Below are 17,339 nucleotides of genomic sequence, written 5' to 3'. Positions count from 1 at the left end.
TCACTGGAGAAGTGATTTTGGTTCTTCTTTACAACTAACTATTTTCATCATATATCACCTAAAGGCCTTTTTAATCTTAAAAACACAATGTAAATTTTCAATCAGTAACTCTTTTCTGATTGAATGGTTGTACTTTATCTACAGCAGGTCAAGAATGATTGCTAAGATTTCTGCTGAAAACCACCCACAATTTGTCAGTCAGGCTGTGATGTATGAACATTAAATTCAGGTATATGTATACCCATTCCTACAGATCTGTCATCAGGAGCTTTTCAACAATCTCTATATATTGTCAAGACTATAGAACTGTCTTTTCAAAAAATGTAAACGTTGGCCTTTTCTACTTCTACACAGGGTTTGAAACAAAGAAATACATTAGCACCACCTACTGTGATGGAATAATGTTATTTTAAGGAAAAATAATACTGCTTTTTAATGGACTAAATTTATTTTATCTTCATTCTAGACTCAAAGATACAAAGCATAGGGCATGTTTTTTTTTATTAAATTTGCTGCATTACTGTATATTAAACCAGTGAGTCTGTTGGGATTGTGAAAACTCAACAAACAAAAGTAAAAAACAAAAATGTTAAAGCTGTGAGGAACATTAATGTAAAAATGACACATTCAGTTGTTGTCAGATTAACAGAAAGAAGAAAGAAGCGTATGTTTGAAAGGGGCATGAGAAATGTTGTAAATAAGACATGGCAAGAAGGGAATTAAAAATAAATACTGAGCACAGGACTAGTCTTCCAGGTGTTGGTAGATAATATAATATGAAATAATACAATACATCGAGCATTCGGTTTCCAGATCATGTAATGCCATGAACTATATATTAAAAATGATTTATTTTACTAATTATTCTAATAAGACTTTAGATACTAAAGACTGATAGACACTATAAATCTTACTATTTCTGTTGTAATTTATTTAGCCACCAATGGATGGCGCTCAAGCCACATCTAATGCATAAAGCTGTATGTTTTTTATTGATTGTGGGTGCTGTATCTTGCAAATCTCCCAACTTAAACATGTTTTCAGAAAGCTCTCCCTCTTCAGTAAAATATATTGCTGTGTGTCTTTAGGTACAGTTGGTGGCGCTACGCTCCGTTACAGACGGTTTACAATCCGCAGTAAACTCGAAGAAGAAGAAGAAAAAGCAGCCACTTACTTCCGGATAACTTCCGAGTTGTCATTTTTAAAATGCGAAGATTTGAAAGTGAATTGTTATTAAAAACATGTGCCGGTAAAATCGTTTGAAACCTCCGTTCTTCAAAGAAAATAGTACATAAAAATGGACACGGACAAGCAGACAGTTTGTTTAACGTATTCCAGCTAACAAACAAGCTAACTGCTAGTCTGGTTACTCTGTATGGTCGGTAATGGAGAGGCTAATGTACAAGCTCACAGAGAGGAACGTCCTTTTCACGGCTTCCTTCCTTATCAGACTGGCTTTGGTGTTTTATGGAGACTACCAAGACCGGACCATGGTGGTGAAGTACACTGATATTGACTACCATGTGTTCACAGATGCTGCGAGGTTCATAACGGAGGTAAGTCTGTGGCTAGCAGCAGTCTGTAAGCTCTTCTCAACAGGTCTACTCAGATAGTACAGACTCTGGAAGGGAAAATGTGCTGAAATGTTCTCCTTGAATATAACTTTGAGTTACTTACTCATTTTAGTTCAGGGGCCACATTCAGCCCAATTTGATCTCAAGTGGACCAGACCAGTACAATCACAACATACTAACCTAGAAATAACCACCACTAAACTTTTTCCCTTTGTTTTAGTGCAACAAATACGTTCTGAAAATGTTCACATTTAAGGAAGTATCTTTTCACAAAACATTATGAAGAAACTGAGATTTCTTTTTTAAAAAAAATCCATTTCAACAACATTACACCTCAGTTTATCATTTACAGATTAAAACCTACAGAACACAGTGTCTACAAAGGAACACAGCATTTAGTCACAGGTATCTGAAACTGAATGATATAGTATTTAACTTCATGATCAAAACAACAAAAATCGAACGAAAAAAAGACAAAAAACAGCAAAACCAGACAAATTATTACATAAACGAGACAAAGCGACAAAAAAATGTGTGAACAACGCTAGCAAAACGGCAAAAATGAGACAAAAACAATGAATAAAGTGAAACACAAGACAAAAGTAAGACAAAAAACACAAGCAAGACAAAAAGGAAACAAAGCGACAAAAACAAGAAACAAAATGGAAGAAATATGAGACAAATGACAAAAGTCAGACAAAAATCTGTCAAAAACAAGACAAAATATTGGAAAAATGTGACACAAAATGACAAAAGAACAATGAACAATCTAGTATTTTAGTTTTTGATCAAAACAACTTGTCATGGTCTAGAAACTATTTTAAATTTACAGTTTTACAAATTTGCAATTTGCAGTTAATGTCTTCTTTGTAATTTGTACACTTTATAAAGTCGTCCCACAGGCCGGGTTGAACCCTCTGGTGGGCCGCTTTTGGCCCACGGGCCGCATGTTTGATACCAATGTTCTAAGCTTAAGTATATACAACAAAATGCTACTTTGCTCTATACTTTCGACTTCACTAGGTTTCCAAATATTCAAAAACATTGTCTAATGTTGAAACATTATGATGTTGGCAAACAGTACTTTGTTAACTACCAACTGTATATTTTTCAACAAGTTGCCTTAAATTAAAACTCTACATCCTAAAACATGACAAGTATGTTGCATTGCAATTTATTAAACTCCCCAAAATTATGTAATGCAGTTTAAATTGGCTCCTCAGCAAATACCATAACACTGATAGTGGCTTTTCTGCGTAATTAGGACTAATTCAATTACTTTCTGTATTTTTACCAAGTATTACTTTGAGTGCAGGATTTTATTAGGATGATATTTCCACTTTTGGTCAAACAAATGATCCAAATTTTCTTCCTCCATGCACAGCAGGCATACAGTTATACAGGTTGTTTACACTGGAGCAGTATAGCTGGATATCCTATATATATAGTAAACACTGACCAATACAGTTTTTATCTGATTTGTGGTCATATAAGTTGATTTAAGGAGCTGCCTCTCTCTGTCTGTAGTCACGCCTCTGTATTCTTGAACAGTGTCCCACCCACCTTCTCATTAGTTACACACCTAGTAATAGCCTCAAGTCAACACTGAAGTCTAACTAGTGAAAAGTTCTCTTTCAATTAAACATCTGTAAAATATAAATAGACTATGACGTTTCAACGAAGGTGTGTGTGCATTTTTACACCAATCATTATGATTTTTCTGCAAATACATATATGTTCTAAATATTAATTACTAGGGCTGCAGCTGTCAATTATTTTAGTAATCGACTATTCCATCGATTATTCTGGCCATTAATCAAGTAATCAAATTCTGCACTAGGCACGCTTCCATCCAAAGTGGAAGTGAGCGCACTGTGCAACAGAAATAACCATCCTGGTGGAACATGGGCGAACATCTGCAGTGATCAGTACATATATAGTATAGTGCAGGGGTATTAAACTAAAACTCAAAGCCAGGAACCTGACATGTATTTAGTTGGTGATGCAGAAATCACATAAATCTGTTTTGATGTTTGATCTGTTTAAACTGCTGCTACTGCAGCTGATAGAACACAAATAAGAAAACTGATTAGTTTATTAGTATTTACTACATGGAACATTCAATCAGTAACATTAGTTTCACTTTAATTTGGCCACAAGTTAAAGTGATTTCCTTCATTATGAGACAGTGTCAGACCTACATGCACTTCAATACAATAGCATGTTTGAATATAAGAAGTTTGATAATTTGTTGCGCAGCTGTCTGTCAGAAATAATCAGCTGCATTGATCAGTAAATTAAATACATTTAACAGATATGTTTAACAATTTTCTACCAGCATTTGTGTCTTATATAATTTCCAGTCGCAGCTTTTTACCGTCATGCATTTTATGTTCCTCATTGTTCTCCATTAAAACAAACTTTTGACTGAAGCAGCTGAACACCATCGGTTCATTTTGTGCGGAAAATGAGTCACATGATGCGTTAAACGCTCCTGTTTGTGTGACGAGCTTGACGCAGAAAGTCTGAGTTTACAAAGAAAGTTGAAAACCACCTTCATAACTGTTAACTCTGACTGAGGTTTCAGTTTTTGTCGAGCCGAATTACACAAAGAAAGTCTGACTATGTTGAACTGTCTTTGCAGTTTAGCTTCAGATCTGATAAACAATGTAAACACTAGAAAAGCTGCGCCGGTTAAAATAGAAGCGTCCCATCAAATTTAAAATCCCCTCATAATTTACTGATTATAGGTCCGGGTCCGTATAGGATGAAGTCTGGGTCCGGACCAGTTAGTGGTCTGGGGTGTAGTATGTAGCGGATTAAATGAAGCCTCGATTCAGAGAATTTTGCCTCAAGGAATTTTAATAATCGAATTACTCAAATAACTCGAGGAATCGTTTCAGCCCTATTAATTGCCAATCTTCTTGATCACTTATAGTCAGTATCAGAATGGGCTCTGACAAAAACATAATAGTTGACTGCTTATTGTGTCGTCCTTTTTCTCTCTGGCATCTCATTCATCTCTTCTGTTTGGGAAACAGGGTGAGTCCCCATACAACAGGTCGACCTACCGTTACACTCCTCTTCTGGCCTGGCTTCTCACCCCAAACATCTATCTCAACATGGTGTTTGGCAAGATCCTCTTCATTGTATGTGATGTCCTGTCAGGCCTGCTCATTTACAGAATCCTCTGCCTGCGAGGTCTAAGCTCTGAGGTTTGCCACTCTAGTTCTCTTTCCCCTGATATTTTTAATCAGAAGTCACAGTGGGAGATTCAGAAATGTCTTGCTCATACAGTTGATGAAAAGTTGTCTTTTTGTTGGATTTATATTTAGACTGCCCGGCGTTTTTCTTCTCTGTGGCTTCTCAACCCGCTGCCCATGGGAGTATCCAGCCGAGGGAATGCTGAGTCAATCCTGGCTGCCCTGGTTCTGGGGACGTTACTCTGTATGGAAGGTAAGGTTGTGGTCTGTATGTTCATAGAGCTTCAATGAGGCTTCTACTGTAGCATTTTATTTTGTAATGTAATGTACTGTACATACAAAACTTCTGTGCTAGTTATTTTTTCCATTTTTTTCTTGTAGCCCGACGTCCCACGGGGGCAGCTGTACTCTATGGCTTGTCAGTTCACATGAAGATTTACCCCATCACATATGCTCTGCCCATTGCTCTGACGCTACGCACACCAGAGACGAGAGCAGAGGAAGACAGAAAAAGTTGGAAGCTGAAGAGGCTCCTTACATTTATTGGAAGTTTCCTCAACCGAGAGCTGCTCCTCTTTGCAAGTGTGGCCGGAGGGGTTTTCTGTGCGCTCACAGCACTCTTCTATTACATGTAAGATGAACACAGAAATGACATAACAAACATACACAGATCGGGTTCTATCACCTTTAACTTAAGTGTTAAACCTATATGTTTATTTCAGTCAGTATGATTCACTAATAATCAAATCAGATCTTTGAAAATGATGCAGTTATTTTTTAGGAAAGAAATGCAAAGTTTTACGAAAAAACTAAATACCATAACTACTTTTAATTTGATTTAATATCAGCCTCTTTTCATCATTCTTTATCTGAACTAATACATTAAGTTTAAATAGCGCTACGACTTTAATTAGAATTGCTACAATCATATCACTTTTGTCTTTTAAATTCAGCTATGGTTGGCAGTTTCTCCATGAGACCTACTTGTACCATCTGACCAGGAGGGACATCAGACACAATTTCTCCCCGTACTTCTACATGCTCTACCTTACTGCAGGTATTCATTCATCCATCCATTTACAGACACCCAGTTTGTTCAGCACACAGAGCTACAAAGCAAATACCAGCATAGTATATAAGCGTGTGTGCAGATGTGCATTACCTCTGGTACAGCAGCAATAAAATGCTTGTTAAGTCAGTTATATAGTCGGAGCATGTAGCATGTTGAGAACAGGAGGAGATGGTAAAGGTTTCTAGACTTGGCTCCGTCATGTTGTCCCTCGTTCTTGCAGACAGCAGGTGGAGCCAGTCGCTTGGTCTGGCAGCATTCCTGCCTCAGCTCACCCTGCTGTTGATAGCATCCTGGGCCTTTCACCGTGACCTGGCCTTCTCCTGTTTCCTCCACACAGCCATCTTCGTCTCCTTCAACAAAGTCTGCACTTCACAGGTACAGAAACCACCACCTAGAGATTCCATGCAGAGATCCGATGATACAGTCCTAGAGCTGTAGTCTCCAGGTCGACTGGTTGGTCAGTGTGTTCTGTTCTCACCTCATTCTCATTGTTTGGACAGTCACTGGCATGACTTTCATAAGCAGAAAACCACGACATTCACAGTCTAACAGGGTTAATCTTCATTTATTTTTTTAAAAATGTTTTTTTTTTTGTCCCTTTTTGCCTTTATTATATAAGACAGTGGAGAGAGACAGGAAACGTGGGTAGAAAAGTGGGGGAATGACGTGCAGTAAATGGCCATGAGCTGGATTCGAACCCATGACCGCTGCATCGGGACTATAGCCCTAATCTGTTGTTTTTGATGGCAGGAGGAACAGACTACCCGTTAACACCCCAGTACTTTAAAACTTTGAATTTGCCCAATGAAATGCAGATGTTTAGGTGTAATTTATGTAACATTTATGCTACATTTACTAAACATTTACATCTGAACTGACTCCAAACTAAGCGACTCCATGTCAAAGAAGTCCGTCTTTATGGCTGCATTTTGTTAAAACAGATGACCAAAAAATTAAGTGTAAACTTTGCAAATTTAAAAACAGTGAGCTAACTTGTCTGCATTTTATTACTCAAAATGTGGAGCTCATGAGTTGATAAAATTCTGTTTTCAGAAAACTTTTGAATATGGACAGGTGCACACTGATCTGCTCTGAGTCTCTTAGTATCATTTCAGTATAGAACAACCAGGTTAAAATGGTTTAATATGCTGCTAATACTAGGTTTGTATGTTCATTTTCAGTCTATTTAGGCTTTTAAAGGTAAGGGCAATGCATGGATATATTTGGCTGACTACACCCCTAATCTGTACATTGTCTTGCAGTCATGTTCAACTGAGGAGAACACTAAGCCCATCTCGTTATCCCTCAGTTTTTTTGTCAATCATTGAAATTACTTTGAGAAACTAAGATGACATGCTTGTTTTGTTAAATGTGATCCAATTAAGAAGAGAGTAGTGTATTTTTGAAGTTTAAAGTTGCACAACTATGAATACTAAATTCAGGAAGCGGAATGAAAAATACAAGAATGAGTCCCATTTTTTTCCTTTTTCCCCCAATTTTTGCTCTTTGATTTCGATATCAGAGGGTCATTAGTATTACCTTTATATTGTTATATAATATTTCAATTTGTTCACTGCCTGTCCAAAAGATTTCATAGCATCATTTGTGAAAAAGCAACGTTTTCATTGAGTGCCTCCTCAATTCTGACGACTAGTTTGCGCATTTCAACTGGCATTCAGCCCATTACAATTTCACATGCTTTCTCCTTCAGCTCATACATTTTATATTGAACTTAACAATCTTGCTTGTTGTCTTTTCGCAGTACTTCCTGTGGTACCTGTGCTTACTTCCTCTGGTCATCCCACACCTGAGTCTGTCAGTAAAGCAGGGCTTAGGACTGCTGCTCCTCTGGTTTGCTGGACAGGTAACTCACTTTAGCACATTCTTAAATACAATTACACATGTGTTCAGATATTCATGGTGCAAAATTATTATATATTACCGTTTAAAAATTTGGTGTCACTTAGAAATGTTCTTATATTTGAACAAGAAGCTGTTTTCTTTCAATGAAGATAACATTAAATTAATCAGAAATCCAGTCTAGACATGGTTAATGTGGTAAATGACTATTCTAGGTGGAAACAGCTGATTTTTAATGGAATATCTACATAGAGCTACAGAGGAACATTTTATTTATTCATTTATTTTTTTGAATGTTTTTATTTCTAACATGAGAGAAAAAAAAGCCATAAAAACAAATCAAAATATTCCAAACAAAATAAAACGAAACAAATCAAATATAACAAAGCAAAGCAAAAAATAATAACCCAGCATATCCAAACAGGAGTAGGATGACGCTTATTTCCTCCTACCCCTTCCTCATCTTGACCATCAGTCACTCAGTACCCCACTCCCATAGATATTTATGTACATATTTACAAAAAAATAGAAAAATGATATAAATAAACAAATATTAAATAATCAGCCCATGTCAAAGCCACTCTTCCTCCCTGTACCTCATGAAAACCATGTTTTTGTACTGCTTTTTAAACTGGGTTGTGGTTGGACATTGCTAGAGCTCCACCTCCAATCCATTCCATAACTTCACTCCACATATTGAAAGACAAAAGGACTTTAGTGTTGTGCGAAATCTACCATGTTTTAATTTTAAATCCCTCTCCAATTATAACCCCCATCTCTGTTAAAAAACAAGTTCTGAATATTTACAGGAGGTTGGTTGTTTATTGCTTTGTGCATTATTTGCGCTGTTTGAAAATGAAGCAGGTCAGTGAATTTTAGTATTTTTGACTTTAAGAAGAGTGAATTTGTGTGATTGATATAACCAATTGCCTGAATCATCCTTATTGCTCTTTTTTGTAGTATAATTCTGACAGTTGATTCTTGTACCTGTTGCATGCACATGAGGGCGCTGTGCTCTCTTCATTTGCAACAATAGTTCTGGAGCTTTTTGATTCCTCCTGTCATCTACTCTCCACTTACAGGGCATCTGGTTGGGCCCAGCCTACTTCTTGGAGTTTGAGGGATACAACAGCTTCTTGTTGATCTGGCTCGCTGGATTGCTCTTCTTGGTCATCAACTGCTTCATCTTGATTCAGATCATCACCCATTACAAGCAAACTCCACAGAGACTGAAGGCTGAATGATGCTGCCATGGTTTGAATGCGGAGGATTTTCTCACTCCAGGATGAAGATTTAAAGGATGTTAAAAGTCCTGCAACATGGATGCATGTACAAAAAGAGTCTTCCCAGTTTTTAATGACTTTCTCCAGCAATCTAAGTCATTTGGGCACAGAACAGTCATACAGTGCCATTTTGTGAGCAACAAAGCCTCAGTTGGATTTTCAGTTATTCTGAGTTAAACCCATGGATTAAATGCTCGCTATTGTGGGTCAAAACACTTAAATCCACAGTGAGTCACACTGGGCAGAAAACTACTAGTGCAATGCTTTCTCAAGATTGAAACTTTCCCATGACGAAGCAGAGGTTTTGAATTTGCTGTAAAGGGTAAAATACCTGCTGGAGATCTGAGATCACATCCTCAACAAACAGTTCTGGGCCAAAGCGTTGAACACACCCTTTGGGGGTTTTTTTAGTTGGCATTTTCCCCTTCATATTTATGGGAAGCACTTTCTCTCTCTGGAGGGACAAGTAATCCAGTTGTATGCTGCTAAAAATCATGCAGTCCTCAGGCTGAGTGTCTCACTTTCATGCTGGCATTAAAGTGGGCACTCCTTTTGAGCCTTTAAAGCAGGGATTACGATGCACCATGCAGATTTTACATTGCAGAGTCGAGGGAAATCTACACTAAATCATGTCATGTTTACGAGCTGACTAGTAGAAGTGGAGGCTGGCCCCCACCTTAGTCTAATAGGTTGGAAGTATTTTCTTCATTTGTGGGAAAATGCTTCAAGTATCATGCTGTTTGCTAGATTTAATAGTAAAGCCAGTTAAATTCAGCTCTTGATAATGTAAGATAGTTTTTTGTTGTGACTCAATCAACTGTCAAGTGTTTGCACACAGAAATGTTTATGTAAGTAGTGGACTTTCTGTTGTTGCTTACAAGCCAAAAACGTAAGTAATGTATCATCATCTGTGTTACACAAGCAAATATTCAAAAAATGGTCCAAATTCTGGTGTTGAGTAAGAGCAAAGAAAAAATGTTGGCAATCGGAGTGGAATGCTTGTGGGTAACTGACATGTTTTACACAACTTGAGTTTGGATTTAGAGGTTTTATGTTGTTATATCTCAGCAACTTACTAACACTCTCTGCTTCAGTGATGAATAAAATACAAGAAAAATCTTAAAGCTTCCATTGGATATGTATTTGACGATTTTGTTTTATTTACAATCTCCATCAAGTAAAAATCTGAATGCTTTTCAAACATGTTTCTCGCTACGACCAGCGATTCAACATGTAGCAAGTTCAGAGGCTCCTCGTCGGCTGCAGTGTGCATCAGTGACCAGCAGGCGGAAGCATTTGCCAGCAGAAGAGACGGTTACGGCATCTGTCCTCGTCTAACCCTCACAGATTAATCAGTCAACTGGAGCATGAACACAAGCCAAAACAAACTGTGCTGGCAGTGGCTTCCTAATCTCACTGTACTCTTCGCCCTAATCTCACATGGAAATTATTAGAGCATTCACTTTGGTCCTTTAGGATCTGAGCATGTTTGCTGCTTGTGTCCCATGGGATTGGTAGTGAAGTACTGTACATGCATGTGTTCATGTTAGAGATGTCAGGGTTGAATTGGTGGCCCTCCTTGGACGTTTGTCTAAATCACTTTGTGTTTCTGTGGTGGGGAAATGGCTTGCTTGTGCGTTGCATATGTGCATGCATGTGTGTATGACTCACGGTCAGCTGTGGCCTGCATTTCTACTTCATGAATCACCAGGTTGAACTCAGTAACCTTTCAGCTGGCTAGCTGCCCGTGGGCACATACAGAACCATTTTATCTCAACGCTGCATCCCAACCGATACCACCACAATCGGAGTGAAAAATAGCTGCAAATGTTGTTTCCTCTTACTTTCATCGTATTTTTTTAAACCCACCATTCCAAACAAACCAGGAGTTCATGCACCCCAAGCAGGGGCACTCGAGAAGTTGCCTGGGATTTCTTGGAAAGAATTGCCCTCTAATTAGGCCAAATGTAAATTACAATATGTTTTTTTTTTTTTTTTTTTTAGAAATCCTGATTGAGGCCGAAAAATTATTCACAAGTTTGCAAGTCTAAATAATTGGTTAAAAGTAACAAACAGTTCAACTAATGAATGCATAATGGACCAGATTTGTGTAAAAACAGATGAAAGAAGCAATGAATAAACATACGCAATAGTTACCTAAAGACAGCCAAAAGGATTAAACTTAAAAGTATGTCCAGAGGATTGCCCCGATTCAGTCCCAGTTAATGTTCAGGGTCTGATGATATTCAGTCCTATCCAATATTATTTTCCTAAATAAAGCCCATTTCAAGTACATTACAATTATTAAAATCAATCAAATGTTTATGCTTGACTGCTGAACTGCTCTGCCATGTATTAAGAAAAAAAAAGCCTTTTTCTTGGCTTTATTAGACAGCTTAGTTGAGAGTCAGACAGGAAAGTCAGGAGAAGAATGGAGGACAGACCTGCAGCAAAGAGCTGTGAGCTTGAATCGAACCCATGCTGCTGCAATGGGGACCGTAGCCCCTGCTTATGTGTGTGTCGCCCACTCAGCCAGCTGAGCCATTCAGATGCCCCTATCCAGGCTTTTTCTTAATGTGTTGTTGGTGGGGATGAACCTTGTTGTTAAGTTCTGTTAGGGAACTGTCAAATGTAATGTCAGATGGTAGATTGGTCTGTAACTCCACAAGCTTCAAAAGACAACAAAAACCTGTATCCTGTACATGCACCTGTAGTACCAGCTAGTGTCATCCAGGCGGACCCTCTTACTGGTTATACAGTAGCGGCTACAGGAAGTTCTGTGTTGTCAAGCACAGAACGTTGTGGGGTTTGGCTAGTAACGGGCCACCATTACAAAGACTTCTGTAGCAATTAATGGCCAGAACTCATGCTTAACCTTCCTGTTGTCCTCATTTACAGGCAACAAAAAATATTGTTTCCTTGTCTGAAAGAATTCCCCAAATTTCTGAAAATTTGCAAAACCTTCAGGAAGAAAATTCCAATAATTCCTTAAAAGTTTCCCTTAAAGTTGTATTTTTAAAAAATCCCCCAAATTTGGCAAGAAAATTCTTGTAAAGATTTTCAAAAAATGACTAAACATATTCCAAAAAATCTTAAAAATATCTAAAGTGATTACATATATATCAGTAAAACTTCTAATATTTCCTTTAGGAGCATTCACAAAAAAATCAACCAAAATCCAGCGAATTTTGCTGGATTTTGATTTTTTTTGTGAATGTTCTGAAGAAACATTTTTAACATTTCTTTTTTTCCCACCAAAAAATGTTCAGAGATTTCCCAAAAATGTTGAAAATGTGGACATCAGAAGTTTCACTGTGAAAATATATATATTTTCCCCCACATTTTTAAACTTTAAAACGGGTCAATTTTGATCCACAGGACAACACGAGGGTTAAGATCGAGTTGGACAGTGTTTCTATATCCCAGTGGCAACCTAGGCATCCCATATCATGTGCATTAACTGAAACAGCACTATCAGCACAGACTAAAGGTCCAGTGTGTTTGAATTGTGTTATCAGATGATTAAATATTGATTGATGAGCTGCTGATTATTGAATGAGAAAATCACTCAAAATCTGCATGTGTGACATTTTTCTTTAAATCATGCTCTCCCTTCGTGACACTTCAAAGTTTATTTGTATAGCTCTTTATAACAGCGCAAAGGATGACCAAAGTCCTTCACAGTAAAAAACAAGAGAATAGCTTAAAAACAAAACAGTAACTTAAAACAGAGACAGCAATAAAGTATGCATCTAAAAGAAATAAAAATAATAAAATGTCACCATGCCGCTGGGTATTAAAAGCCATTTTAAACAGGAAGGTTTTGAGCTTTGATTTAAAAAGACCCAGGTCAGTGATGGTTCGCATACCGGGGGGAAGCTACAGAGAACGCCTGGTCACCCCAGTGTTTATGTTTTGGCCTCGGTACATCTGTAAGACAGCAGATGTAAACACAGGATCAAGCTTATGTTCAAAACAATACTGATCAGTTAAAAATGCCTTGATCAGCCCCAATCCAGACCTTTGATATCAGATTGGGACACCTCTTATTACCATTTCTGGGAAAGTCATGATAAAGCCTGAAGCATTAATTAAAAATGAACGATGTGCACATTAAAGTAGTTGAACATTTAAGATAACCCAGTTGAAAATCAGTTCAACACCTTTGGAACGCGAGGGTTTCAGTGAAGTTGTTCTTGACTGGACAGTGGGGCCACAAGTCTTGAAAGTCACTAAACCACGCTTCCAAAGAAAGAAAGGCAAGGTGCTGGTTATTGTTCATTAGCTAATAGAGCTCAGGAAGCCAGAAGAGGGAAGCTTGTGGGGGTTGTGGGCAGGGGACATTGCGTGATTGTCTTCCATATGCTTAGTAGAGTATGTGTATATGTGCATGATAATGTGCACGCACATGTGCATGTACATGCGTGTTTGTGACTTACCCTCAAGGATTCTCCTCATTGTCACTGGGGGATATGGGGAGGAGACATTGTTGTGTCTGTGTATGCATTGGTGCATCTGCCTATATGAGTGTGTATTAGCGTGTGTGAGAAAGCCAGAGAGTGGGTGTGACCAATTAGGGCAAATGGTGTGCGGAGCAGCAAAGAGTGGGGTATGAACGGTCACGCAACCTTGCATGGTATAGGATTATAGGTCTTGGTCGACACACACACACACACACACACACACACACACAGAGTGCCTCACAGATACAGCTGTCAACAAGCATCAAATACTTTGCTTACACTACAGTTGCCTTAAGCAGTAACTCCTTGCTCTTGATTGGTTGTGCTCTTTTCGTTGTTGGTGCCCCTTTTCCCAGCTAACTTCTCTTTTCTCACCTCCAGGTTTTGTCTCATTCCACCTCTCTCTCTCCTTTGTCATTCTCACTCTTTCCCCCTCTTCCTGCCCAGAGTGAGTGTCATGCAGATGGCGTGATGAAAGGTTTGCGTGCATGCTAATGAATATTAAACATTTAAAGTCAGCTTCATCCTCCCTCCTCCCTCCCCGCCACCCTCTCATTGTTACGGCATCGGTCATGAAACTACAGTGAAACTAAAGTGAAGCGCTCCTTTGAGGAAATGTTAGAGATATGATGCTGTCACATGAGTGAGCTGTTGCCGTGTGAGGAGTGGGCAGCGTGTAAGTGAGACAATCACACATGTAATTCGTGTCATACAGCTCGATTCCTGTCAGGCCACAGAAAACTGCTGCTCCTTTGTTCTGTTTTTGCTAAAACCTTCAATGAAATGTGAAAGGCTGAATGCAGAGTGTTTCCTGTCAGGACTGGAGCTGAAGGAGGAACTAAGATCTTAATTTGATCACGCATGTTTTAAATCAAGAGGAAGAGAATGAATCTTCTGCACAACCGTCTGGCTCTTTATTGGTGAAAAGAAACATTAACACTGCCAGGTCATTGTGTGACTTGTTCCACGGTGAAACAGCAAAATACCATTGTCCAGAGGAATTAACAGTTTATGGGAAGCGTAATTTAAAATGGAAAAATGCTGGCTGTTATGATAGCAATAATTATGGTATGCTCTGTTAAAAGCAAATACAAGTTTATGTCACCAGGATACAACAATCACATGTGAGTCAGACCAACAAAGATCTCTATTAACAACAACATGCACAATGAGTTACATGGTTTTTGATGTAGTATAATATGAAAATTCATTTGTGCTGCTTTCAGCTTGTGATTTTAAATTTTTAAAGACATTATATTTAAAATTATTGCTTTCAGGTTACTTTTTCTCAGGTTTGTTCTCTTGCTTCATTTTACATTAGCACTATTAGTAATTACATATGATTGATGGATCTGTGCTATATATGATTGTAACTAGTACTTATATTTCTAATTACAAAATGGTTGTTATTTTCTAATAAATATGCCCTGATCATAACAGGATTTCCTCTAATTTTATTAATGATTAAACATTAGATGTGGCTATCTGGTGTGTACTTCTTATACAGACACGCGCACACACACACACACACACACACACACACACACACACACACACACACACACACACACACACACACACACACACGTGCATGTCCACGTTCACAATCATCCTAATAAGTACAATCCCTGTACGAGCTGATCCTTGTGGATCCTGTAATTCCCTATAAGCTATACTCTGACTGCGGTGAAACAAACACAAGCTTCTGGGAAGGATTAGCGGGAGGCTGATACTATAGCTGGGACTCGGTGAGAAAGACGTATTCTTTTACACCGGAGGTGACGGAGGGACAGTTCTGTTACAGCTCCGTTTGATGTTTGATTAACTGATAAAGTGTTTCTTTGATTGTAAGAACTCTTTGGAAGCAAAGGAACTGGTGAAGTGAGAATGCTCAAGTGCTCAAGCAAGATTTTGAGTCTCTAGCTTCACTAATCTAGAGCTTGTAGCTTTCCAGTAGAGGTCAGAGGTCAACTCTACTTGACCAGCTGCCCAAACAATGGAAGGATGAAGATGAAGACCCAGTAGTCTAAATACACTAAACAAAAACATACACTACAGTTCTAAAGTCTGGGGTCACTTAGAAATGTCCTTATTTTTTGAAAAAAAAAGCATTTTTTTCAATGACTATAACATTAATCAGAAATCCAGTCTAGACATTGTTAATGTGGTAAATGACTATTGTAGCTGGAAACAGCTGATTTTTAATGGAATATCTCCATAGAGGTACAGAGGAACATTTCCAGCAACCATCACTCCTGTGTTCTAATGCTACATTGTGTTAGCTAATGGTGTTGAAAGGCTAATTGATGATTAGAAAACCCTTGTGCAGTTATGTTAGCACATGGATAAAAGTGTGAGTTTTCATGGAACACATTAAATTGTCTGGGTGACCCCAAACTTTTGAATGGTAGTGTTTTTGCAGTGTGCTAATGGTCTTGGACTTGGGAGCGTGGGAAAGTTGAAGATCTCATTTTTACTCCGCCAAGGAACACAGCAGAGCTATGTGACGATAGGCGTACGTTTGTCCTTCTGTTAATCTGTCTTTCCTTCTGTCAGCAACATTACTCAAATACAGACCAACGGATCTGGTTGAAATTTTCAGGGAACGTCAGAAATGACACAGGGACCACCTCAGTACATTTTGGCAGTTATGCGGCTTATAGTCTGGATCCACGGATTTGTTAAAAATTTTTGTATCATTACCAGATAGCGACATGGTGTCACTGTAACTATGACAACAAGTGAACACTACGTCAGCTGCCTGCTGACGATCACATGATTGTGATCCTACTACAAATCCACCGCTGTGAACTTATTGGGACTTATCCATTGGAAATCACACAACGACTGAGCAGCCTTGGCATTATACTGCGCTCTTGTTTTTCTTGTTTTAGTTGGAAAAGGGGAGAATTTAGCCAATTGTGTCCACAAAAGGTTTTTGAGCTGTTAATCTGGTGACAGTCGAGTCAGGTGTAGCTTTAAAGGACATAGTGTGAACAGTTCACCAACACACCTTTGACCTGACTATGAAAGTTCACTTTAAAATGCAACTTTATGTAAATGACATGATGACACAGATGACAAGAGAAAGACGAGAACAGGCTGCTGACATGTTAGTAAATGTCCACAACTCCACCATTTATTCCTGAGAAATCGTTTCAGACAGCTTGCTTTGATGGACAATCTGCCACATGATCCTGTGATCCTGTCCACCAACTTCACAGGGCCCTTCAACAGCCTCTTGATTCTCCCTGTCACAGATGTGGGACTCACTACCAGTGTTCCCTGTAATTTTTCCTGAGTGTGAGCAAACACACAAACTCCCTGAGCGTCCCTTGGACCACTGTGAGCAACATCAGACGTGTGCACTGTGGTCACACCAGCATCACATCCATTCAAGTTACATGGTACATTAAAAGAATCAAATTACAGCATTTACATTTCTGTTAAAACACTTTGTCAACAGGAGCCAGTTGAAGGCTGCAGTGATTTTAGTGACACTACAATGTAGAAGAGTGAAGTTATTGAATATTTGTCTCTCTTTACTGTTGCAGCGGTTTTGCAAATTGCAGACGGACCCTGTTCACTCCATAGACACCAATGTTATTCCTGTAGCTTGAAAGACAGCTACTTTTGATAAAACTGGGCTTGTAGCACATTGTCTGCCTTGCAACAATGAGAAAGAGGCACCGTTTATGTTTTGACAACCTATATCTAATGAGTTATTGATGCTGGAAGTCCGAATCTGTGAATATCTTTCCAACTTTACTGAACTTGGGGTCACTACCACCTAAGGAGTGATATATTTAATTTTGAAAAAAGCATTTAGCCATACTTAAAGCTTTAAGTGCTTTATTAACACGGACCTAAAAATTTTGTATTGT

At 38.5% G+C, this 17,339-nt stretch overlaps 1 protein-coding gene across 1 annotated transcript; it reads left to right on the top strand.

The window, feature by feature from the left end:
• The first annotated feature begins 1,159 nt into the window (after window positions 1-1,159).
• Window positions 1,160-10,116, top strand: pigm (phosphatidylinositol glycan anchor biosynthesis, class M). The gene is made up of 8 exons (XM_023265468.3): window positions 1,160-1,556; window positions 4,616-4,789; window positions 4,910-5,030; window positions 5,159-5,408; window positions 5,731-5,834; window positions 6,070-6,224; window positions 7,612-7,713; window positions 8,792-10,116. Exons 1-8 carry the CDS (start codon window positions 1,386-1,388, stop codon window positions 8,951-8,953), a joined length of 1,239 nt encoding a protein of 412 aa, XP_023121236.2. The 5' UTR covers window positions 1,160-1,385; the 3' UTR covers window positions 8,954-10,116.
• Window positions 10,117-17,339: the final 7,223 nt, after the last annotated feature.

The sequence above is a fragment of the Amphiprion ocellaris genome, chromosome 22 (genome assembly GCF_022539595.1).
Source record: "Amphiprion ocellaris isolate individual 3 ecotype Okinawa chromosome 22, ASM2253959v1, whole genome shotgun sequence".
In the NCBI taxonomy this organism is placed as follows: Eukaryota; Metazoa; Chordata; class Actinopteri; family Pomacentridae; genus Amphiprion; species Amphiprion ocellaris.
This window is presented reverse-complemented; position numbering and strand designations above follow the sequence as displayed.

What these genes read in the sequence shown, in the direction of transcription:
- pigm (XM_023265468.3), top strand. Translation starts at nt 1,386, where the DNA reads ATGGAGAGGCTAATGTACAAGCTCACAGAGAGGAACGTCCTTTTCACG. An exon ending in CTGCGAGGTTCATAACGGAG is followed by an intron (nt 1,557 to 4,615) that starts GTAAGTCTGTGG and finishes TTTGGGAAACAG; the next exon opens with GGTGAGTCCCCATACAACAG. An exon ending in CATGCTCTACCTTACTGCAG is followed by an intron (nt 5,835 to 6,069) that starts GTATTCATTCAT and finishes TCGTTCTTGCAG; the next exon opens with ACAGCAGGTGGAGCCAGTCG.